This window comes from Mixophyes fleayi, chromosome 3 (genome assembly GCF_038048845.1).
Source record: "Mixophyes fleayi isolate aMixFle1 chromosome 3, aMixFle1.hap1, whole genome shotgun sequence".
Taxonomy (NCBI): Eukaryota; Metazoa; Chordata; class Amphibia; order Anura; family Limnodynastidae; genus Mixophyes; species Mixophyes fleayi.
Window position 1 is genome coordinate 119582585 of NC_134404.1, and position 27176 is coordinate 119609760.

A 27176-nucleotide genomic window follows, 5' to 3' on the forward strand; every position below is an offset into this window, starting at 1 on the left:
CAATGTCAAAATTGACGCAAAGTAAGCACTTACCAGAAACAGCGTATGTACAGCTCAATTTGCTTACATTAAGGACCTCAGTTAGAGTCGGACGCAAAGTCTGTTTTAGGCGCATCCAGCAAAAAACACTATCACGCATGAGCAGAAAGCACCAAATCCGCATGCATCTTGGACGCAATTAACACTTGCGACAGCTTGCGACTCACTATGAGAGAATGGGAGGAACACGGAATTGTGAAGGCGTGACCATGTAAATACATCCTAGACGCAGTGAGGTGCAGACGCAAAACACGTCAAAACAGGGCTAAAGCTGTGCGGCAGGAATTAGGTGGCGCAAGCATTAGCTAGCTGCAGGAACTGCTCACAGCTCGATAGGGTATTAACAGTGGGACTCAACTGGGGATGCTTGCCACTCGCAATACCCTACCAAGCTGCGGCACACTCCCACTCCTACACTTCTTAAACGGACTTTGCGTCCGACTCTAAATGAGGTCCAAAGTGAGCAATATGGACATATGTAGAAAGCATGTTAAACTTATCCAGCATGTCTCCATTTGCATGTAAGAGAAAACCTTATATTTCTAAACATTTTTATTCATATTGAATGGAAAATCAGAAGTAACGTTTTTTTTATTCAGAAGCCCAGTCTAGCAGTTCTTTATAACATTCCTAGAAATTCCATGTGCCCTGCCCCTTTTTATGGTCATAACTACCAGGAGGGAGAGCATCAGCAGGGGATTTCATTTCTAGTGAGTTCACTAAAATGAATGTCTGGTCAGGATAAAATACAGGACAAACCCAGTTACTTACTAACTGGGAAAGCCCATTCCAGTTATGCAAGTAGTGGAGAGGTGGACTGTACCCACCAAATAGTAGAAGTACCATCACGTTCAGCTTCTGGAAAAACTGAATTTTTAACCTATTGACACATCCCCCACTGCTGATTCACTGATCTCAAAGCTTATATAGAGGGAGGGGAGCACAGCTTTCCTCAGTCTGTACAGCTGCAACAGAGAGGAACCACTACAGCAATACTCAACAACCAGGGTAGGTGACATCTGGATTTACTTCTATGGATAATATTATATGACAATAAAACAATCTGTACACTTCAGACATGTACCAACTGTACTGTCTATATTACTGTGTAGAAATCTGGAATATGTTCAATGTGAAAATATTTTTTGAACATTATCTAGTAACTCATTGAATTTGTAATTGTTGAGATCCTAACTTTTTAATTACTTACATTTACAGACAATTAAAATAAGTTGAATTATATTATTATTAAAGTTGTGTATTGAACTGTTGAATATTGGTATGTACATACAATATCTGTGATCTAAGAGGCTTCCAATCCAATATTGTGTGACTTTATATATCTCTTTTTAGGCTACTGATTGTTTATTGACAATAGATTGGGTAATTCGAATAACATGGTAACAAAAACAGTTAGAATAACACTTCTTCTGATAGAACAATATATATATTTATATATGGACAGTTATATTTCCTGTCATGCTATTTGTTCCAAAGATAAAAATGATATGCTGCAGATTAATCCTTCTCCACACAATGCTTTTAATGTAACATTTACATTATGTGTATACAAGCCAAATCCATAAATATCCCACATGTGTTGTTGAAGTGCAGAGATTTCAGAGCTGGAAGGGCTGCGCTGGACTATTACCAATTAAATGACGTTATTTTTGGAAAGATACAATGCATGTAAAACACAATATTGGGACCACATGAAAACGTTTGTCAGGAAATCCTTCTACAAGAAAAAGACAATGTTTTGGCTGTTCACAACCTGTCTCCAGGACAAAATGCAGCTTGTCTACAAACGTAGAATCGTGAGCGGAACCAAGTTCATTGTGCCAATTAACATAAAAAAAAAAAAGGTGTTGTTTATTGTACAGAACATTGTCCGGTTTAAAATGAGAACGCTGGGAATTTTACTTTTAAAGTGCAGCTTGTTTGTAAAAAGTATAGTGTACACTGCATTAAGCAGCGTTTTCTCAATGTAGTCCTTCAAGGGTGGAGCTCTCAATAGGTTAAACTTGTAACACTGTCATATTCTGGTCATGCAGCGTACATGGAATCAGGGCTGCCAAGAAGAATTCAGGGCCCGGGTACAACAAATTCATGGGGCCCCCCTCATAGTGAAGTAAGCCCCAAAATTTTTTTGCGCCGCCTTACGGCGGCGCAAAAAAGATTGGGTATATGGTCATATATTCAGGGGCGTGGCTAGCCAAACGGCAGTGCAAAAATTTTGGGAGGTGCGGTCATGCATTTGGGGGCGTGGCAAACGTGCCATTGGGGCGTGGCTAACATAAAAACCACTAGGCTCTCAATTCGCCGGAGCGTCACATATGTTTAAGCACTCCTGACTTTCAGGACATCTACCACCACAGGGTAGTATACAAACAATGCAGTGTGTACACAAACAGTTCAGTCTTGGCCTACACCTTACATTGGACACAACATTCACCGAAAATTGGTATTGTCCCTACTAGAATCACAACATTTCACACACTGTGCTGCTCTCTCCTACCTGTTCTTCTCACTTTCTCCACCTGTGGCTGCTGCTTTCTTTAGTTGTGGCTTGTCCGGATCCAGAAATGTTGAAGGACCTATTTTGAAAAAAAAATGGCTACATTTAGAAAATTACAGCCAGCCCCAGCGTTAAATCAATAGCACCCACGATTAATAATTAGGCCTTCCTCCAGCTCCAATATTACAATAATGTGCCCCTTCATCATCGCCATGCCTTATGATCACACTGTGCCCTCCATGCTGTTTTTGCCCCCTTCATCTGGCTCCCCTTCATCAGACTATACTATGCTGCTCCCCCCCTTTTTCAATCCCACTGTGCCATGCCTCCCCCCCCCCTTTGTAACCCCACTGTGTCATGCTGCCCACCATTTTTTAACCCCACTGTGCCATGCTGACCCCTGTTTATTAACCCCACTGTGCCATACTGCCCCGTTTTTTAACCCATCTGTGCCCCTCTCATTTTTTCACCCCCTCTGTCATGCTGCTTTCCCATTTTTTAACCCCTCTGTGCTCCCCCCTCAATTTTTAACCCCTCTGACATGTTGCTTTCCCATTTTTTAACCCATCTGTGCCCCTCTCATTTTTTAACCCCTCTGACATGCTGCTTTCCCGTTTTTTAACCCCTCTGTGCTCCCCCCTCAATTTTTAACCCCTCTGACATGCTGCTTTCCCATTTTTTAACCCCTCTGTGCCCCCACTCATTTTTTAACCCCTCTGACATGCTGCTTTCCCATTTTTTAACCCCTCTGTGCTCCCCCTCATTTTTTAACCCCTCTGACATGCTGCTTCCCCGTTTTTAACCCCTTTGACATGCTGCTTTCCCGTTTTTTAACCCCTCTGTGCTCCCCCTAATTTTTTAACCCCTCTGACATGCTGCTTCCCCGTTTTTAACTCCTCTGACATGCTGCTTCCCCGTTTTTTAACCCCTCTGTGCCCCCCCTTATTTTTTAACCCCTCTGTCATGCTGCCCCCCCGTTTTTTAACCCCTTTGTGCCCCCTCATTTTTTAACCCCTCTGTCATGCTGCCCCCCCGTTTTTTAACCCCTTTGTGCTCCCCCTCATTTTTTAACCCCTCTGTCATGCTGCCCCCCCCCCCCGTTTTTTAACCCCTCTGTGCCCCCCTCGTTTTCCTCCCTTCACTTACCTTTTCTCCTCTCTTGGTCTTCTCTGCTGCTCTGTGCTCCAGACTGACTGAATGCTGGGCATGACATGATGACATCACACCCAGCATTCAGACAGTCTGAATAGAGCACAGAGCAGCAGAGAGGAGGGATGCCGGCTCCGCGATCAGGTGAGTATGTTTTTTTTTTTTTTTAAACTAGCCTGCTCCCCCCACCAACGACCGAGCCCCCCCCCCCCCGCCAAAAAAAAAAAAAAAAAAAAAAAAGGAAAGGAAAAAAAACGTTTTAAAAAAAAAAATTAAAAAATTAAAAAAAATCAGCAGCGCAAGGGCCCGGGCCGGGCCCCCTGACATGCCGGGCCCGGGTAATTAGTACCCGCTCCCCCCCCCTCTCGGCGGCCCTGCATGGAATCTTGGTGCAGAACATTTACTTACTCAAAATGTAAACAAGAACCTTTCTCCCTTTATGAAAACAGCTCGTGCCCTCCTACTATAAACAGTTCACACAGTGTAAAGTTACCTACAACTGTAACACCCATATCAAGACATAAATAGGATATTGTTTGCCTTTTGACTGCATGGTCCATTCATTTAAGGTCATACTTGCCTATTTTGGGCAAGTTCTTTCCAGGAGAGGGGCGTGACTGGTGGGAGGGGCACGGCCAAACGCGTCATTTTGACCCTGCCCCCGTGACGGAAATGTCGTTTTGTTGCGGGGGCAGGGTCAAAATGAAGCGATTAACCACGAATCGCGTCATTTTGGGACGCCAGTAGCGGGATGCAGGAGATTTGCCTGCTCTCCCGGGAGTCTGTGAGACGGACCCGAATTTCGGGAGTATCCCGGACATGCCGAGAGAGTTGGCAAGTATGTTTAAGGTCCATGTTAGGATATGTATCTAGACATGGACCTTCAATTTACATGACACCATTCTAATTATCAGGAGACTATGGTCAAATTACTCTAGTTCTGACTACCTCCTAAGCAGGGCCAGGCTGGTCTGGAGAGCAGAGAGGCATCTGCCCCCCCCCCCCTGGACTGGTCCCATAGTGGGTTTCCTTGGGCTGTGTTACTGGGCCACCCACATTTTTGTCCATTAAAATAGGCTGCTGAGTCGGGTCATACCCCTGGGCTTAAATTTGCCAGCCGTCCGCTGCTGCTAAGGCATATCAGCAACAACTTTAGAATTCAAAAGATAATATTTTTTTAATTACATTTTATCTGATCATTAATTTATTAACCAAAAACAAAGTAACATTTCTAATAAATATTTTTATTGTTAAAAAGAAACGCCTTTAATAATGAGGTCGCTGTGTACTGGAGATAGCTTTTCTCCTATGGTATTCAGTCACTTCCTGTGAGCTGTACTCACTGAATGGATTAAGCTGCAATGTTGATCTATCTTTCATGCCCAAATAATCTTACTTGACCTCAGCAGTATTCTGGGAATGTGAGTGTTTTCCTATTCGTGTACATAAATTTTAGCTATCAAGGGCCTCATTTGAGTTGGACCGAAGCCAATTTTTTTTTCGATAAGATGCATATTTCTAGACACACACACGCACACACACACACACACACACACACACACACACACACACTGATATTTTAATTGGTCAGATTGGCCATTTTATGGGCACCAAAGCAATCGCTATACAATGTGATCAAAATTTGATCCTATCGGACTGGATTTAATCCTATGGCACAATATATGTCAGAAAACCTATAACCACCTTAGTCACGTGGAGGTGGGAGTGCCCATGCTATACATTGTGAAGCAAATGTTTAGGCAAATTCTCAAAACTGGATAAGTGTAATATGCTATCCACATATGTGACCAAATTGCTCACTTACCTGGTTATCAGGTCTTCTCACACAGGTGGTCAAATACATATGAAATCTATTAAAACAGCTTTACAGATGAGCAAGGAAGGGTGATTGCATACCCAAATGTGTTTCACACTCTATGCATAGTTGGCAACAGTCCCTAATTTCCAGGGTTAGTAACTGGTTTTTATTTTATTTTTTACCTGGAATTAACACAGCTGACTGACTGCAAAATAAAATTCCTCTTTTTTGTTTTTAGCTACATTTCTCACCTTCTATTCTTTATACATTTTTTTTTGAATATGACTATTTAAGAGTCAAAAAAAGTACATAATAATCAAGTTCAATAAATATAATGGTGATTGTACTGCTGCCAGAATTGCACAAAGTGGGCCTGATTCATTAAGGAAAGTAAGCCAAAAAAATGAGTAAGTTTTCTCCTGGACAAAGCCATGTTACAAAGCAAGGAGTGCACATAAGTTAAATAGTCAGTTTTTTCATGTAGCACACAGATACTCGATAGCTTATTTGTACACTGAAATATATAGTTGATCTAGGACATGCCCTACCCCAAATATAAATCTGCCATCACATTTTAAATGTACATACTCCTCCAATGCAACATGGTTTTGCCAAGGTTCAAAGTTACTCATTGTTTTGCTTTACTTTCTTTAATGAATCAATCCCAACATGCTTAGATGCGCTCTCAGCAGCAAACTGTCTGTGGAAAGTGGTAACTATACCTATGGTTATAACGCTGTATTCACCTGGAAAGAAATGGTCTTATGGTAATTTCTTTGACTTTTTTTTGTTTTACAAGTCTTTAAAAACCACCTATTGTTACAACTAGGATGGGTGTTGTATTCAGAGGCATCAGCATATGGGGAGCACAAATATTAATTTATGGCAGAGTAACTCATAAAGCCTAGGGCAGCACCCACTCTAAATATGGCCCTAGTGATGATGCCAAACAGCCAAATTGTAGCATGTGGGCACCATTACTTGCCAGGTACAACTTTCATGTCTAAATATATGTGATTAGAATAAATAAAGGTGTTTATATTGAAATATATGTACGTATATTTGTATATGTCGATAAACTTATATTCATGTATACTGGAGCAAAACCACAGTTTATATATTGAAGACTCATACCCATTGGTGTCAGTTCATTTGTTGTACTTTTTAATGTTAGCATAATGATCCCATTCCTACTCAAGATGTTACTCGTGTTTAGGGGTATTGCAACAGCATTGTGATTCCTGAATGCACTTTCAGTGCATTTAATGCAGGTTAAACATATTAATGTCAATGGAGTGACCTCAAATGACCTCCTGAACACTAGTAAAAGAACTGTCATGTCAAACACGCTTGCATCTGCGGTTTCAACATGTTTTTTTGAATGCAAATCAAATGCCACTGGATGCATGGCCTAAGAAATGTACATACAGAAAATATTGTGTACATGCTTTTAAAATACCCCTAAAGGAAGGTTTAAAGCTTATATCTCTTGTACTAAATGTGTTCAGCTCAACACATGGCAGTCACGTATGCTGTGCTTGCTGTTTGTTCTACTGATGCAAAATGGAGTATGCATAGACATATAATAGCACATACTTGCCAACTCTCCCGGAATGTCCGGGAGACTCCCGCATTTTGCGAGAGTCTCCCGGATTACCGGGCGAGTGTGGCAATCTCCCGGATCTGCCCACTTCACTAGGAAGTGCCCCACTTCCTAGTGAAGTGGGCAGAATTAGCTCCCAAACGCCGCGATTTCCAGTGAATTGCGGCGTTTGGCCCCGCCCCCTGCTGTCAAATGACACGTTTGCGTCATTACATCATGGGGGCGGGTCCAAAATGACAAGCATTTTGGAGTCCCGCCTCCCCCCGCAACGCCCACCTCCCCCGCATCCTCCCGGAAAAGAAGAATATCAAGTTGGTAAGTATGTAATAGCACCACCTTATGACCAAGTTATTACTGACTAGATTATGCCAGAAGGAGTAATGATTAAATAATCATAATTATGGTGGTATATAAAATGTATCTGTTAGGCTGGCAGATCTTATAAATATAACACATTTATTGATAAATAAAATACATATGATTCATACCATCCGTATATACAATACAGCTCTTATAGAGATGAGGTGTAGTGCACTGCATGTCTTATGTGAAGTGTCTGGTCAGTACACAATAAAAATATAAAAATTAAAAATAAAAATATAAAGTTGATGTAACACGTATGTTATAATGAAATCTTGGAATCCAGTATAGGAAAGTTGAAAAATACTGAAATGGTTTCACACATAGATGATTATGCTGTAGTGTGAAAATATCCCAGAGGAAGCAAACAAAGTCTTTAACGCCACGTTACCCAAATATGGGATGATGTGTGTGGATCTTTCCAAAAAATTCCTCTGTATTAAATGCGGGCGTTAAGACCTCTGTCCTCCACAGCGATCACAAAGGAGGTATCTCCCAAAGGTTTCTTTCCAAATGGATCATTTAGCAAATGAAAATATGGGACATAATGCTCCAGATGATACTGCCAGGCAAAAAGAATAGTGCTCTAGTGTACGCACTGACCGGCATATAGTCCAATGATATTGGCGGACGCAGCAAGTTTGTTGGCTCAGTCGATGTTTGAAAAATACATCCTGCAGTATAAATGTACATGGAACCGGTAAGACCACTGAGACAATGTGCACCCCAGTGATATCAACGGTTCCCCACTGGATGTACATGTGTTGTCCTTACAGTGGTATCTTTAAAATGATATGGACTAACCTGGATAGCTAGAAAGCAATGTACCTTCAATTGCTGAAGAGATCCATAGTTAAAGAGCAAGCAAGCATAGGAACACAGAGATATAATATGAATTCTTAAGCAGTATTTCATAAATGCAAGTTGTTGGAGCTGGGCTTAATTTTAAAGCAGGTTAACCTGACTGTGGTCAATACAGTGACACTCAATGACCTACCAGGCACAAGTAAAAACTTAGTTAATAACCGTATTTGGTTTGAGAGGCATTTAAACAGAAAAACAGAAATCAAATGCCAATGGGCAGCCGGCCTAATGCCCGGTGAGACTGTGAGTTTGTTCTGTATAAAGATGCAACAGTATGTATTGCAGTTAAAAGTGTGATAGGGTACTGAAATCTTTTATCAGTTAACTGAGTGACACAGAGCTCAGTGTTATTCACAGATCAGTCACAAGATAACAGAAATAATCTTTCATTTAATCCTTGGCTATGGTGCACTGTTTACTGCGAAAAGTTCTGTTTCAGGCTGGCTGTTAGTTTCTGATGCAAAACACAGGGATGACTAGAGCTGGCAGCTACTAGTTGGAAATTGTTCTATTGCTGCAGACTCAGGAAGTGTACATGAAATTGGACCGTTAGGATGGGAGGGCAGATGAGGATAAAAGGCTGCTCTCTGGGCTATAGTGTTCTGCGATGTTCTTGATAACCCTCACGTCTTTACAGCTTTGAGCAAACATGCACCCTAGTGTTGTGAATTTGGAAGCTCAGGGCTAAATGCAATGTGATGACAGTCTATACAGGAAGATGTATACTTTTTATGGTACAGGAGATAAATCTCAAACGACTTGCTCATGCTCATATAATACTAATAATGACCTGAATCACATAATGAAAATATATGGTGAAAGTACATGCAATAATATACTGAAACTCAAGTAGACTTAACTAAAGGGAAATATACTCCTATATCTGTACCAGTAAAACATTTATACAGAGTATATTGTGTTCAGAACACGTCATGCAAATCTTGGGCCTGATTCATTAAGGATCTTAACTTGAGAAACTTCTTATTTCAGTCTCCTGGACAAAACCATGTTACAATGCAAGGGGTACAAATTAGCATTCAGTTTTGCACATAATTTAAATACTGTCTGTTTTTCATGTAGCAAACAAATATCAACTTTAAATTTCAGTGTACAAATAAGGTAACAAGTATTTGTGTGCTACATGAAAAAACAGTCAGTATTTAACTTATGTGCAAAACAGAATACTAATTTGCACCCCTTGCATTGTAACATGGTTTTGTCCAGGAGACTGAAATAAGAAGTTTCTCAAGTTAAGATCCTTAATGAATCAGGCCCCTTGTCTTTTTCTGGAGACACCGGATATGATTTCTCATGGTTCTGACTGGAGATAAATTAAATTTTCAAAACTGTTCAGCAAAATATTTGCCTTGTTCCGCATGTGACAATGATATTTTACATGTTTTGCCAGAAGAATGTTTGTTTTGCCCTGACTTCTCCCTTGTTATAGCTCAGGCACCACACAGAGCAGGATGAAATGACACTGTTGTCATCCCAGATCTATGTATAGACTATAAATTCCGCTAAAGTGGAATGCAAATTTACAAATTCAGTTCGGAATGCCGTTCCCACAGAACTTCACCCCTATTTTAATTATAGGAATCAAAGAACGCTTTTGGGAACCAATCAAGGCAAAATCTATACAAGTCAAAACAGGGACAATCTGATAAAATAATGAGTCAGCATAGGACATATTTCTCCCTGTAACTTCTTACACCAAGGCTTTCCAGCTCATGATCCACTTTATCCTAAACAGTGCAAGTATAGTCCTCTGATAACAGAACTGATCCATCCAATGACAGACCCAGTTGAGCTCTCCCGAAGATCCTAAAATAGAGGTAACTGAAGACTAGAGTGGGAAAACTGACTTGTATTCAATATTAATACACTAAATGAATGTTTTATATGTTGTAGATGTGTACAGATAGTGAACAATATCATTACCGATCCATAGGGCAGGACAGCTCTTGGAATAGTTCACTAAGAACACTTTTGCATACCCTTTGACCTGTTATTTTTATAATTTATTATATAGTGATTTTAAAGGAGCAGCAATAATTAAATCCAATAGTTTGGTGTGAAATTAGGAATATTTACTCTTTAGCCCTTCAATTGTGACAGTTTAGCATCCAATATACTGTATGATGGTTGTACAGAGAATACGTTTTTATTTGTTGTGGTACCCAATTGAATTTTGTATTGTCGTAGGTAAGATGTTTATTATATTTTTTATGGTTTTTAAGATCTTTATTATGTAAAGATATTAATTTTATTTGAATTATGAAAACCACATTAACATGATTTTGACTCCGTCCTTAAGTAAACCTTTTTCATGATCTTTTCCTATTTTTTTCCATGCTGTGAGAGCCCAGATCCAAGTATGGGAATGGGCACAGAAGGTTGCATTGCCCTGTATGTATGCCAGTTCCACTCACAGTACATTTACAGCAATTATCTATCTGCCTTATAATATGCTTTGTGGATGTCTAAGAACATGCTTATGAGAGGTTGGGTAATGAATTGCTATTTACATTATGTCCATGTTGCTGCTCCTTTAAATACCTAAGAACATCCTGTACCTAGGAATGTAGAGGTGACGTTACAGCCCCCTCGCAAACTGTTCCAAACTAGGCAGACTTTACTTGCTGCTGAATAGCAGGATTGAATTAAAACCTTAGCTTTGGCAGTTGGAAACTCTAACCACAATCCGGGTAATACAGAAACACTGTGTGAATGGAAATCTCACTTTGCAGTGGAAACTCTTTCATTGTTTTGTAGCAATACATACATGTCTGTAAAACTTTATGCAGTAGAAAATATAAAGATGGTTTTCATTTTATTAAATAAATAATAGAATGGTGGTGGTCCATTCATTACAAATACCAGCTAATATAACGAAGCTCTCAGCATGTCTTGTGAAGGAGGCGGGAGGAAGAAGAAGAGGATTTTAAACTAGACAATACAGACAAAGCTCAGAAGGTCATTCCAAAGCTTATCTCCTCAGTACATTGTGTGCCATGTGACTGTGGTTGCCATGGTAGTCATATAACTCTGAGCAGAAATATAAATCATTAATAGCAGCTTGAATAAAGAAACAAAGGAAAAATGGTAAATGTTAAAACTTCTTTATCTTTTACAAGACATTGCTGTTTTAAGTGAACAACATCATAAAATAAGAATGTATTAAACATTTCAGTTATAGTTAATCATAATCAACATATGAAAGAGTATATTTTGCACAAAAAAGACACAGTTCTGGTTTTATAAGGGGAATAATTGATATAGCTGTTTCAAGCTATACGTAATTCTAGGCTAGGATCTGAGTTTTGATTCCAGCAATGCAAAACAGCAAACAAGGCAAAACTGAGATTTGTATGAATGAGGTATACATAAAGCTGCATATTAAGGACAGCTAATCCTTATCACATGTTACTCATTGGCTGATCTGCATCTATTTTTATCAAGAAAGAATAGGGATGTTTGTATTAAAAGCTAGAAGCTCAAGCTAGAGAAGCATGTGGTCTGAATTAGCAGGGTTTTCAACTTTTCCGGCTTCCCTTGGCTTGCTTGACATGATAGAGACACCATAACAACAGTCTACATGGACGAATGCCAAATGTACTAGAACAGACGATAAAACACAACATGGGAGTATTTCTGATTAGAATATTATAATGGAATATTGTTTATATTTGTATCCCTTTCTATTCTTCTTTGCTACTTAATGTTGTTGCTAATAAATGCACTGAAAAAGTCTATTTTATAGGATAATTCCTTTGGGTGGAATATGCCAACTACAGCCCCAGTTTACTTTCCCGGGGTCCAGTATTCATAATATCTGACGGGTCCCTTGACAAAAGCTGTATTAAGATTTGTAGTGACCCCAGGGCAAGTAACTTGTATGAACCCCTGACACGTAAACTTAACAAAGCTCCTCTTTGTTAAGTGCTAAAGTTTAACTGAGTCTCTACTCCCCTTAGTGGGATCTCGGGAGCTACACTCTGAAGCAGAGTTTTTCAGTGGACTCTGGACTCCTGAATTGCAGCTTCCTTCTAGTCTGTGCAGCTCACCCCCACATTTTTGTGTTGCCATGTTGTGGCAGGGGGGGGTTGGGGGGGGTAATTAGTACATCCGGTTGGGTATAGGTCCTGGGACTGTTGCAGGTAATCTTTTGGGGTCGGCATGTTATAGGAATATATCATATATTATTTTTATAGCCATGAGTCATTCTGCAGAGAGAGAACCTTAATTCCCTACATAAGTGCATTTATTAACATGAGTGAGAGGTGGCATAGTGCTTCCTCGTGTAAAATGACGTATCAGCCATAAAGGGTCTTTCTCAAAACTGCAACCTGTGTTTCTACAGAGCACAGAGCACGTGGCTTAGCACGTAAAGATGGAGTTAGTTGCAAGGGTACAAACATTTCTCCTTCTGATGGGAAAAACTGAGTGGATCGAGCATTCCTAATTCAGTACCGCTAGTGCCTTATATTAGGCCCACGTGCAAAATTGTAATTTCATGTTGCAAGACTAATTATTTAAATGAGTTTCAAGGGATGGATATTGCTAGGGCCGCCAAGAGGAATTTGGGGCCCCGGTACAGCAACTTTTTGCCCACCCCCCTCCATAGATGAGAAAAGAAGGGCCGCACGACGCCGCAGGGGGCGAGGCCACAGTCTTGGCGGTGTGGTCAACATAGGGCATGGCTGTGTCACTCTAAACATGACATATTGGGGAGAGTCAGTTAAAAAAAATACACACAGTGTCTCCGGAACGGCCACGGAGACACCTTGTGCGTAATTTTTTTAGTGAAATATCCGCTGATTTCTGTTTGCACATCATAGAGGTGCAAGTAAAAGTGAGCAGATATTTTTACTGTACTACCAGTAAAATGAGCAGCCACGATGTTCTTCATCATCATCATCATCATCACCATTTATTTATATAGTGCCACTGATTCCGCAGCACTGTACAGAGAACTCATTCACATCAGTCCCTGCCCCATTGGAGCTTACAGTCTAAATTTCCTAACATACATACACACAGTAAGACAGACAGACAAAGTAGGGTCAATTTTGAGAGCAGCCAATGGACCTACCAGTATGTTTTTGGAGTGTGGGAGGAAACCGGAGCACCCGGAGGAAACCCACGCAAACACAGGGAGAACATACAAACTCCACACAGATAAGGCCATAGTCGGAAATTGAACTCAAGACCCCAGTGCTGTGAGGCAGAAGTGCTAACCACTAAGCCACTGTGGGGGGTGTTCTTGAATCTCCCCCATTATGTATTAAAACAGTGTTGTTCTCACCTACCTGTTATTGCAGCTTTCACAACCTGGTACAGGATTCTTGTATACATCCTGGAAAATTGGGCAATAAGTGAACACAGTATATAACACTCCTGACCACAATGTACAAGGCGCTCTCCCAGTCCACTGCCCCCTATATCACTGACCTCCTCTCCATTCACACTCCTGCCCGCTCTCTGCGCTCGGCCAATGACCGTCGCCTCTCCTCCACTCTGATTACCTCTTCCCACTCCAGAATCCAAGACTTCTCCCGTGCTGCCCCCTTCACTGGAATGACCTGCCACGCTCCATCCGTCTCTCTCCTACTCTGTGCTCCTTCAAACGGGCACTAAAAACCCACCTTTTCCTCAAAGCCTACCCACCTTCCACCTAACCCTGCCTCGCCTCCTTTATACGCCAACTCACTCCCTCTGTACTTGTGTTTTGTTCACCCTCCCTTAGGATGTAAGCTCATTGAGCAGGGCCCTCCTCCCTCTTGTGTCCTTACCAGCTCTTCTACTACATCTCTACCGCATTAGCCTGCTTAGAGCTCCTGAAGTGTCAGTATTTTTTGTTTACTGTTCAGTAATGTAATACCCTGTACTGTCTACTGTTTGTGCATTGTACGGCGCTGCGGAACTCTTGTGGCGCCTAACAAATAAAGGTTAATAATAATAATAATAATAATAATAACATAGATCACGCAGTATATAATACATACATTATAATAAAACATTACATTTATCACTCCACCCCTCAGCCACATCACGCCACCCTCCTAGCCAAATCACACCAAACACCAGCAACATCACACCATCCCCCCAGACACATCACACCGCCACCCCCCCAGGCACGTCATTAACCCCCCAAACACATCATAATTACCCTAAGCACATCATTATCCCCCTCAAGCACATCATTAGCCCCCCAAACATATCATTAAGCTCCCCAAGGCACATCATTAACCCTTCCCCTAGGAACATCATTACCTCCCCAACACACATCATTAACCCCCCCCAGGAACATCATTAACCCTTCAAACACATCATTAAACCCCCAAGGAACATAATTAACCCCCCCCAGGAACATCATTAACCCCCCAAAAACACTTCATTAACCCCCCCCAGGAACATCATTAACCCTTCAAACACATTGTAAACCCCCAAGGAACATAATTAACCCCCCAAGGAACATCATTAATGTTGTGTCTTGGTTCTGTTTTAATAATAACCCCCCAAAACACATCATTAAACCCCCAAAACGCATCATTAACCCCCCCCAGGAACATCATTAACCCTTCAAACACATCATTAACCCCCAAGGAACATAATTAACCCCCCAAGGAAGATCATTAACCCCCCAAAACACCTCATTAACACCCCCCAGCACACTTACCGAAGTTATGCCGCTCCTGCAGAGTGAGCAGTGCATCTGTAAATCTCCTCAGATTACTAAATCTCACAAGATTTAGAGCTCCTCGGACAGTGTGGGACATCACACACTGTTAGGGGGCTGGGAGCTACTGACAGCTCCCTCCCCATAAACCCAGAAGCCGGTTCCCCCCCTCCCCCAGACGTGCGCGTGCTTTTGCGTCATCCGCGAACAGTGAAAAAGAAATATTAATTTTAGAAAAAAAAAAACCTTACCTGCCAGCAGAGGCCAAGGCCCCCGGCAGACCAGGGCCCCGGTAATCTGTATCTTTTAGGTTCATTTACAATTTAATGGGTGTTTACAGCAGGTAAATAACCTCTGTATGTCTCCACTGGGACAGTGCCTCTAGCGGGCAACTTTTCATAAGAAGAAAGATTAGAAAACTTGCTTGGTTTTACGGAAAATGGCTTTCTAATAAAACCTCTCAGACATGCCAAATGTTAGTGTAGCCAGTAAGAACAACTCCTCAGGATAAATATTGCTTTTAAAATTTATGGGTGATGGCAGTTTGGTTTATTAATAAAATATGGTAGATAGAATGTCTGGTGGACAGGGGAGGGCTGGCAAAGTTCAGCCCATGGCCAAGACTCAACCCAGCAGCCTATTTTAAAGGACAAAAAATGCAGGTGGCCCCGTAACCAAGCCCAAGATAGCCTTCTATGGGATCGACCCGAGGGATAGTTGCCCCTCTGCCCTCCAGTCCAGCCTGCCCCTGCTGGTGGAGCCTCTGCCCTATTGGAGCTTACAGTCTAAATTAAATTCCCTAACGCACACACACACACCAACACACACACACTCACACACGGAGGAAACCCACGCAAATACAGGGAAAACCTACAAGCTCCACACAGATAAGGCTTTGGTCGTGAATCGAACTAACCACTAAGCCACCATGATGCCCACAATATGTTATTTCTGTTGGTTTTGTGCAATGAACGTTATCTGTATAAAAATACAGACGTTTCAGTATAGTGTGTCTTTATGGAGCAAGAGCACCGTTATAAATGCAGTTATGTGAAATGGTATGACATGCTCCAATGGATTGGAAGAAGTCAGTATAATATAGGAATGTAAGAAAACTAAGATATCACTTTACTGCTACTGCAATGTTGGCAAATGGAACAGCCAGGACATTATATTGTAAAGTGCAATAACTGGATATTCCACCCCATGCGATATGTGTCTACCTAATCCTGTGACTTGTTCTATTCCATCTGCTTACAAAGCCACACTTTATTGCTATAACACTAGAGGCACTGATATATTTTTGTTTTCACACAGGGGCCCATGTTTTCCCTAATTATGACCTTTTGGCTACTATACAAGTTATACAGTATAATATATAGAAGCACTATTACAGTAGTATATAGAAGGTTATGGAGCAGTTTCTAAAAATTATTAATGTGGACTGTTCTGTATACAGATCGCCTGGGTCCAGGTACAGTCAAAGATAAAGAAATTTATGATGATCATATTTCAAATAGTATCTTAATATTTTAGCTAGAAACATTTCTGAGGGAGTCTACAAATTACGCAAAGGCATAGGCACTGCCAATTTGTCATTGACTCTGGGAATGGAAAAGTTAAATATTTATGGAAATAAGCATACTGTGTGGGTTTTCTAGATGTATGATTTTCCAGTGTGTATACAGAGGACAGCAGTCTTAGGTAGCTATGAAGTTGGAATTTAACTTTTTGAGGTCCAAATTTAAATACTTGCTTGTACTGAACATTCAGCCCTTTATGTATTAAGGTGGCAACTTTTGTAGTACAGTATATAAAAGCTAGTAGAGGTGCCATTTATGTGGGCATTGAGCATCTCTATTATTTGTGCTGCCACTATCCATAATTGTGCATGGCATTTTTCCGCCATATGGGGTATGTAACATGACCACCCCCAATCATTTTAAAAAGTTGGCTCCTATGCAAACTAGTAAAGAATATGTTTGTTATTTGTGTTCCCAGATAACTGCTGTACATCTAACATTTTGTTTCCTATCCTTCTAGACATCAAGATGAGGAATTGTCATCTCATTGGAATTTTAATTTCCCTTATGATAAATCTGACTTACAGCCAGTGCCCTAAAGATTGCAAATGCCTTAAAGCTGGACAAGTGGACTGTAACGGAGCAGATGTTGTAGAGGTTCCACGTTCTTTTCCTCAAAACATCAGATCCCTGCAAATAATAAGCACTGAAGTGACAGAACTCGAAGATGGTATTTTGGAAAACCAGACAGCTTTATTGATTTTGCGAATTGAAAAGAGTGAACTGTCTATTATAGGTTCAAATGCATTGAAGAACCTCATTTCTCTGCGTTATCTAAGTTTGTCTAACAATAAATTGCAAGAATTACCAGCAGGTTTGTTTAAAGACCTAGGGAAACTGGAAACGCTTATTTTGTCAAACAACTTGCTTGGTCAGATTCATCCATCACTATTTGCTCCACTAATTAATGTAAAAGAAATCAGTTTAATAGGAAACAGCCTCCGGTCTATACCAAGAGGGTCTTTTGACCAGATGGGAGGACTCCAAAAATTGAATATAGCCAAAAACAATCTCACACGTCTACATCCTAAAACTCTGGAGAAGGTCACGAGACTTCAGACTCTGAGACTGTATGAAAATCAGCTGAAGGAAATCCCAGAAGGATTCTTGAAAACACTCACCAGCCTGCAAGAAGTTGGATTACAAAATAATCAGATCAGCCAAATATCTGCTGATATGTTCTCTAACAACCACAATTTACAAAAAGTGTATTTATCAAATAACAAGATCAAATTGTTACCTCGTGGTTTATTTGTCAATTTGCCAGAGCTCTCCAAACTTACTTTATTCGAAAATGCAATAAAATACATCTCTACTGGAGTGTTTGGTGCGCTGCCAAAATTAAAAGAACTCTGGCTATATGATAATCAACTTGAGGAGCTTGTAGATAATGTCTTTTTCAATCTAACCCAAATAGAACTACTAATTATATCCAGAAATCAAATCCATTCCATCTCTGCATCTGCTTTCAATGGCTTGGATGAGCTCCTGGAACTTTCACTGCATACCAATACGCTTTCCACTTTAAATGAAAATGTTCTTCAGGGCCTACCCAAGTTGCAGAATATATCTCTTCACAGTAATAAGATTGAACGTCTTCCTGCAGGTGTCTTTAGAAACATGGACACTTTAATGACCATACAACTACAAAATAACTCACTACAGAGCCTGCCTGATGGTATTTTTGACTCTATAGTGCATTTAAATGAAGTGAAACTGTACAACAACCCATGGAAATGTGACCTTCAGCTTCTTCCTCTCAAGAACTGGATTGCCCAAAATACACACAAACTTGGGAACAACAGTCAACTTGTGTGTACCAACCCACCCTATGCAGGTACACCTATAGCTGAGCTAAACGAAAAACAATTAGTACTTTTGACTTCTACAACAGAACCAGAAATGGACTACTCCACATCTATTCCTGAAATAAGCAGCACTGTCCAATTCCAATCTTCTGAAACACCAAACCAAGATACAACGGTTAAGTTTATAGCAACAACACAATCAGCAGATGACTCCACTGTGGAAACCAAAGAAGGAGACAATTTCGATGAGGAACCAGCAGACATTCCCCCTGATAATGGAGAACGTGGGGGAAACAAGCTGGTTGGTGTAGTTGTAGCAATTATAGTGCTGTGCTGCATAGCAGTTGTTTGCACAGTTATTGCTTGTGTATTATACAACAGAAAGAAAAAGAACCATGTGATTGCCATGAGAATGAAGCAGCAAACTGAAGCATGAAGAAACATTTATGGAATTTAAAATCACTAAACACTTTTACAACCCTTTTCCCATTCAGGAGTGGTCATATGAAGATGGAATGCAGGGGTAATCACAACAACTTTCTTAAATAGAGGAGTGGATTCCTCTCTATATGTTTACAAACAAATACTGCATAATACATATCCCTTTATTCATCTAGGCACCCCATGCATATACAGCGGCGGATCCAGGGGGGGACGGGGGGGACACAATCAGAGCAGCCGGACAGCACATTGTCACTGCCGAGCGGACCTGCACATATTGTGCAGCCGCCGGCAGCCTTGAAGTCAAAAAGGGGGGGCGGCCTAAATCCCCCCCCCCCCCCCCCCCCCAAATCGCCCCGGGTAGGATACTTTTCTAGATCCGCCCCTGTGCATATATCATACCCATGCGTAAATCATAAGCCATTAGCATACATAGTTAATAGAAGAAGACTACCACCTTTTGGTCACAGTTGGTACTGCGGACACATATTTTTTTTTTTTTGCTTAATCTTAACCTCCTAAGCAGTATTTTTGTATTTTGTATTCTTGGCTAGGGAGAATTTCTTACATTTTCAAGCACAGGAAAATAGCATTAAGTACACAAGACAGACCACTATGAATGTACAATTCTTTGCTTCACAAGTACAGCATGTTGGTTCTTTATATGGTCACAATGGCCATAATATTGTTTTTTTTTATATATATAATTAGTTTAAAGAAATTTTATTTTGCTAATTGCCTTTTACTGAATTTATCATTTAAATAGCATTTTATTTATACCAAAAAAAAATCCATGCTTTTTTGTGGGCATAATAGTATCCATTAAGCAATCTTGTTTGTTATTTTAATAAGAGCACACACTATTGTACATGATTGTAAGATGAAATGCAGATATTAAATCAATTTTATAAAGTGCACTATCAAATTTCCATTGGTAAAATAGTCCTGCGCATACAACATATATTAGTATTAAATATAGACATAATGTGGACTTTACTCATAAGTTAACTTTATACAGTAGTCTGTCATGTTCAGGTGAAATGGAACAGTTGTGTGTTTGGTCAGCTAATGAAAATAAGACATACTTCTTGAATCTTGATTTAAAAGCTAACTGTCTTACCAGTAATATTTACCAAACACCATCCCTCCTTCCAAAGAGCAGAACCATGTGTATCTTATGCCAGGACCCCCAATTTGGTAGAAATCAACCTAATAGTGCTGCTACACTTCTTGTCCTCATTAGATAACAGGTAGAAGGAGAGGTTCAACAGAGTTATACCAGTTTCCAATACAGGAAATGACTGCTCTCCGTTGTGGCTCTGCCCAATTCACAACTGTTTGCCGTTGTTAACACTGGGACATAAAACAGTTTGAGCACTGACAGAGTTGACTCCTCCCAAACTGTGTGTGTATGGCAGGGGGAAGGGGGGTCAATGTTGTGGGATCACCATGGGTTTGGTAGTTAGGGTGAGGGGGTATGTTAGGAATAAAGGTTGTTTAGATAGTTATCCTTTAAAGGTAAAGAGCTGTTCAGCAGTATTTGTGTTTAGTTGTGCATGTTTTGCATGAATGTATTAGGTTTGTTGTGACTATAATATTATGCTTTATTATAGTGTTTGTACATCTTGCTGGAAGGATGTGGCATCTATTTTGTGCCATCACAATATTCACTGTAGTATCTCTTCCAGTATCAGGGGTTGACAGAGCTAGTACCACACATTCATCACACAAATAAGGAGACCAATAAGTCTTTCTGGAACATGCTGCCCAATGTAATACTTGTTTGCACTTTGAGTTTCTTTCCAAGAACTCCTGACAACCAGGAACCACATTATCTTCTACATAGCTTACTTATAACCTTGTGACATAAACAACCTGGAGAACAGCTTTAGATAACAACACATTGCTTATGGAAGCTGTTCTGGAGAATCTGTATGTACAGCCTCATAACTATAAGCCTTACGTGTAGTAAGTATTTCATCTCGGCTATCAAAATTGTAGTAATGTCAGGCATGGGAGAGGTCTGGTGCCAGTCATGCAAATGAATTGGTCAGGATTGGAATGAGTAAGTGAATGTGCCATCTCATTGGATAGGAGCTATGTCCATCCAATCACGTGCTACCTTAACTCAACAGATGCTTTCTTGATCACTTTAATCACATGAACAGTGACAGTCCTTCTTCTCTGAAAAGTTCATTTTCTGCTTTCTGTGAAACAAAAGAGTCTGGCTGCTGGCAATAGATAAGGACAGTGGAGCGATCACTACCTTCTTAAAAGCAATGGTAGGGTAGGATCTAAAAAGGTCTCACTAAATGAACCAGCTCTTTAAATCCAAAAGATATCAGTTTCTCACTTTAAAGTGAAACAAAAGTGATTATTAGATTCAAACTTAAAGATATAAGTGGTTATTAGTGTTACAATGAAATCATGTTGTGTTAAATAGAACATGAATTGCACATGAGTGAATAACGATGGGTGGATTCATATTTCTGGTGATCCACTCTATTTCACTGCCCATATTTAACTAGCTCCTAGTTAACAGCAAAATACTATGAAAAGACAGTCAGTACAGAAAGGTTTTTTAGTGCTTGTTTTCATGATAAAACCCACTACTGTGTGGTATGTCTTTTTATGATCTACATGATGTATTGTTATTTTTAAATATTTATCTTTATTTTGTAATAAAACTTCTACTTTGTAACAATGTGTTGAGTTCTTTCATGCACTGCCTTTTGAATTGCCCCAAGTCAGTGGATGTATAAAATAATAATGAATGTATGGTACTGCATAGAAAGAAGCAGTATCAGCAACTGTATAACGTTATATCTGTCTGGTTCTCTGATATGGACAAGAGGTACTGATACTTTGAAAGCAGCACAGAAATTCATTTCTTCAATTTTCTTGTGCATGAAAGAGTCTATTTTTACTAATATATTCCCATTTCTGGCAACTGATTGAGTTATCAGTATTATATTTCTGGGGTTCATGGATGGCATATAGAAATAAAATATGCCTTTCTTTCTTCTCTCTAATTTGTTTAGTGACCAATTTGCAATGCTAACACCAGCAGGTAGTGCTATCTATAAACATACATTGATACACAGATTATTTTGAATAGCAAAAGGCATAACAAAATAAAAAAACAGCCATTTTATTGGATATTTATACACTACCATGAACGCAAGCCTTATAAGCACAATGTTCTGCTTAGCAGAAAACATATCAGTTCAAGTCCATTTTTAATATCGGCGGGGACTACAAATAATAGCACTGCTATTGCCAGTGGTGACACTCTGATGTATAGGACGAAGCCCTATTTCCAGCGAAAACACCTTTTTTTTGCCAGAGATAGGGTCTTTCACCTTTTAATAAATAGGGGACATAGAGAGTTACAGATAAGTCAGAAGGACATATTTTACCGTAACATTAATGCAGTGTACAAGTAGATACTTTGGACGTATACAAACACTGCACACTGCAGTGAAAACTATCTTAAGTAAAAGACTAGAGGGAAAAAAGAACAGGCATTGGGGAGTGTATAAAGGTGGAAGGGAAGGGTGGTAAAAGGGCATAGTGGGCCTCATTTAGAGTTAAGGGCAAAACCATGTTGCACTGGGGGCCTGGGGGAGAATTAGAATGTGCATACAGCTTTACAGTTGGGAGAGGGGGTGTGCTAGCTCAACTCTAAATTACAGTGTAAACATATTTGTGTGTGCTCTATGCAAATGGTATTTTCACTGCATGCAAAAAAACCAAAAACTTTTGCAACATGGTTTGTCCAAGAGCACTTTCTTTTTGCTTTCCTTTACAATACTTTAAATGAGGTCTAGTATGTCTGGGGCAGCAAATCCAGTCAGTTTCAGATGGCAATCCATCTCCAGTAGTATACTGTCAAGAGACTCAATGGCTTATGTGTTAGTGATCTGTAGAGCAAGAACAGTTTCTCAAACCCCATGGAAAACCATACCTGATTGAATCCTTAGACTACCTTTCATAAGATTACTTTTCATGTAAGCTGAATTTTTTTTATTCAGGAAGATTCACCACAACTTAGCTAAAACCGTTCTCCCAGTAGCCTTGTCTTGCCATGAGTCTGTCTGCACACAGCTTGCCACCTCAAAATAGGTGCCTAATCCTCTTATTCTGCTGTTTGTTGAGCCTTCCAACATATTTGCAAACTTTAGGCACACAGGTATCTGCTGGAATATCAACACCCAAGACCCAACTGGCAAAACTAAAACACATTCCCCAGCTTGTTCCACCACAGCTTTGGATGCAAAGGTTAGAGGTTCTTGAGTCTGGTTGAAATTAAATATCAGTCAGGTAGAATTTTCTCTTTGATAACCGTATTTAAAGATCACAAACCACTGCTTATTTTCCAAAGATTTACCGAACCATCTGGCATTTCTCAGCATAAGACGTAATATGCCATATCACAGAATCCAATAGATGGTTGACATCAGATCTGGGCCTGCTGAATAAATTCTAACAATAGTAAATTGAAGGTGCTGGGAGCACCTAATTATACTATCCTCTAAGAATGATCCGTAGATACATCTGAACCATTTGAAGTGGGGGCACTGTAGATGTACCTCTGTAGCCACTGTATTCATAATTGCTGGGATATCACAGTGGAAATGTTGAGGTGTAAAAGAGGGAAATATGAAGAAGTGTTGTGCTATAAGATTATATGGGCCCTTTATTGAGAGATTTTCAATATAAAGAAGAATAAGCATATAGCAGGAGAGTGCACAGAATGAGAGGCATTAGAAAGGAGCGCCTGAAGCATCTATGAGAAATCACAAAGTACAAAATTCATATCAGGTAGTGGGACTTAGAGGGTGGCAATAAATTTAAAGAAAAAAACCATTTGCCTGTAGTTCACAGAATAATTCCATGCAAACAGAACGCGCATGTGACATTACTTCATGGACTCTCTCAAACATTAATAAGGTGTAAGTTATAGTTACACAAGAGTTGTCTCTCATTGTGTTCCAAACGCAATATAAGAAAACCACTATAGTTCAGCATGGAGGTCACTCCTAAAATGAGGCACACACCATTTTCTTGCTATAATGCTGCATATGTCATCAACCTGGAAGACTGTATTGAAGTATACACAACTTGTGATTGTCCTATTGTTGGTTAAAGGTCATGCTGGGAGCTGTAAACCCTAATGCCAGGGTTCACTGGAAAGCAGTAAATGTGACCACACCTTAAGCTTACTTTTTCTGCTTAACAGTTTTTCATATGCAATTGGGAAAGGGTACAGTTCCTTCTGCTTTCTTCTTTCAAGTTCTGCTTTCATACCCTTAGCAAAGCATATTGCCCAAGACAGACGTTATACAAACGCACAACGTATCCACCCTTGATTCAAAGAAACTGAATTAGTTGCAATTAGGACTGACATACATCTTCAAATGAACACAGTTCAGTTCTCATGCTAGGATCCCCCCCAAGTCACAGACTGTGGTCGGCTGCAGCTGTAACTGAGAGATTCTCTCAGAGAGGAACTCCATTATATGACTGTTTTAAACCATTATTTTCTGAAATGAATACAGTAAAGCTGGGTACACACTATAGAATTTCCCACCAACTTTTTATGCAGAGCGATTTTACATGCGACTGATGGTCCGATCGCTCGGTCCATGGACTGCATACACACTAGCCTTGTTTAGGATGATAAAGGGAAGAGCGGACGTCCCTTTAGCGACTTTTTACAGCCATGTTGTCGTGAGCAATGACTGTAATTTCGTACTCACTGTTGTGGATCGGTCGGAAGTTTATACACACTACACAGCGGAAACGAGATTGGAACGAAAATATTAAACTGTACGACCAACCAAATGAGGCGACAATTGTCCATTTAGGCAGACTTTCGACCATCGTATCACTACACACACTGACCCGACTTTTGAACGAGAGGTCGTATGTCGGCTGATTGAGCCGATTATTGGACAAAAGCTGTGTAGTGTGTACCCAGCTTTAGGCTGTGACTGGTCTCAGAATAGATTATTCTTGATGATTACATACATTTCTTCTAGTTTCTATATCACGAAGATCCTCAAGAAGCAGTGACTCACATTATGTGCATATTTTATAATGCATCATGATCTTCAATTATGTGGTACAGAAGTGGATGTAACATGACGGGTAAAACAGATCCTTTTGTCTCATGTATAGACAAAGCTAACTGCTTAGATCTGTTATACTGGTCTGTTATCTATGCACATTTTTTTCTACATGTTTGCAAAAGTCCTTTGTCACACTCTTATCCATACATATTTACATATATTAACATGTATTCTTGTACTGAGTTTGGTTTCCATTATATAGTCAATATTCATAAGTGCTGGGAATCAAGCATTGAAAGACATCCTTGTCTTTGAAAAACTTTGCCATCATTAGTCATTAAAGAAGATAATATCTCTCACTCCATTGGCCATGTTAGGAGTCAGACATTCCTCATTCATGCCATAGAAGTACTATAAAATAAATTTTATGCTCACAAGACGCAATGTTTAACTGAAGTATTAAGGGTCCACCTGGGGAAGTAGGGGCTTGTGAAAAAGAAATTTGTGGCCCTTATAGCAACATGTTAAGGGGACTTCTTTTCCTGGGCTGGCCGCTCACTGCACACCACTCTGCACTTCCTGCTCAGAGGAGAAGGGAACATCAGAGTTCCCTTCCCCTCCAAGAAGAATTTCATTATGGAGCACTACAAGGCTGGCTTGCAGGCACATCATTCTGGGACTTCAAATGCCCAGTGGTGTTTGTGTGTTCACAGCCTCAGGGCACCCTCGGCTACTGGGCCTCACATCAGCTGCTCCCTGCTTTCTGGTAGTTAAGATCATGGATCAGTTGTTCCTGGAAGCAACAAATAACACCACTGAGGAATTGAGTCTACTGAGTCTATCTGGAACCAGAATTGTGAAAGGATGGCGGGACAGGATCTGCAACATAACAGGGCCAGGTCACCACAGTGAATATCAGAGAGACCAGCAGGAGGGTTCCTGAGTCTACCAGCATTTCAGGACCCTTCCTCTGAGAACTGTCTGGGCTGCAAGACAACTGTATCACCAGAAACACCCCGAAGTCAGCAGCATCCTGAAGGGTCCATCATGTGAAATTTTATTTACAGGCTAGAACTCTTTCAACTGTATGATGAACTGTAAATCAACTTCAGAGCGTGCCTCATACATTTTAAACTTCCTTTCAGGAGAAAGTCTGAAAAGAAAGCAATTTCCATCATTAAGTGTCAGGCCAAGGTGTATGATGCAGTATATCACATCACCACCTGCTTTCTCAGTGTTCACTGAGGCAAGCTGGACTTTATGATGCCATTTGTATCATTATGACACATTCCTTCCTACTTTGGAGACTGGTGAGTGGACTTCAGGCATCATTGCCTGCTCCAAGGGTAACACAAGACGTTTCCCAATAATCTGGGGGTCTCCATGGTTTATTGCAATTTGAAACATGGTTCATTGAAAGTGCCATAGGCCTAAAAAAACTGTAAGTGGCTAACAATGGGTCCATCCTGGGCAACAGTCAGAAGGAGACCTAGGGGTAAATGTATCAAGCTGAGAGTTTTCCGGCGGGTTTGAAAAACCAATCAGATTCTAGCTATCATTTATTTAGTAAATTTTACAAAATGATAGAATCTGATTGGTTGTTAAAGGCAATATCTCCACTTTTCAAACCCGCCGGAAAACTCTCAGCTTGATACATTTACCCCCCTAGTGTCATTGGGTTCATTTGCACTACCACAGCCGACACATTGTTTCAGTAGCTGTGAGTGTGTTAACAGTGCTTGTACATGCTGATATGTTTTCATGCTTTATGATTGTCATCTTTGTGTCGGGTTAGGACCGGGCCTCAGATAAATAGTTTTGCAACTGTTTACAATATATTTGTATGTCTGCGCATGCACGTTAATAGGTATAATGATCCCATACATTGCACAGCATTGCTACTCTGCTTTCCCCCTACTACCATTATGTTTACTTTGCACTTATTATTTATTTGTTCTTTATTTTCCTTTATCCAGTTAAAGTAAATAAACACTGTGTTCTGGTATTTACCCTTACCATTTCTATTGTTATTTGTTGTCAGGTGTGAGACAGGCCGCGGTTTCTCCTGGGACAATCCCTGACTGATGAAACACATATCCACCTCCTGATGCAATATAAGGTGGAGGCAGGGCTGCCATCAGGGGGTGCTGGAGGTACAGATGTGACCCACTGTGCCCTGTCCCCTTCCCCTTTACTTTCTTTTAAGTTATTTTCTTGCTTTTGTAGGGTCCAGTGA

General features: G+C 40.3%; 1 protein-coding gene and 1 long non-coding RNA gene across 2 annotated transcripts in view; one reads left to right on the top strand and one right to left on the bottom strand.

Moving 5' to 3' along the window:
- The window catches only part of LOC142143965 (uncharacterized), a 251791-nt gene extending 248014 nt beyond the window's left edge, over positions 1–3777 (bottom strand). Inside the window, exons 1-2 of the long non-coding RNA XR_012689619.1 lie at positions 3704–3777; positions 2558–2636 (exon numbers count right to left, since the gene is read on the bottom strand). This is a non-coding gene — a long non-coding RNA (uncharacterized LOC142143965). The remainder of the gene's footprint in view (positions 1–2557; positions 2637–3703) is intronic.
- On the top strand, positions 765–21570 carry LOC142143964 (uncharacterized). Its single transcript, XM_075202261.1, has 2 exons — positions 765–1047; positions 17078–21570. The coding sequence occupies exon 2, from the start codon at positions 17086–17088 to the stop codon at positions 18859–18861; it is 1776 nt and encodes a 591-aa protein (XP_075058362.1). The 5' UTR covers positions 765–1047; positions 17078–17085; the 3' UTR covers positions 18862–21570.
- The last annotated feature ends 5606 nt before the right edge of the window (positions 21571–27176 follow it).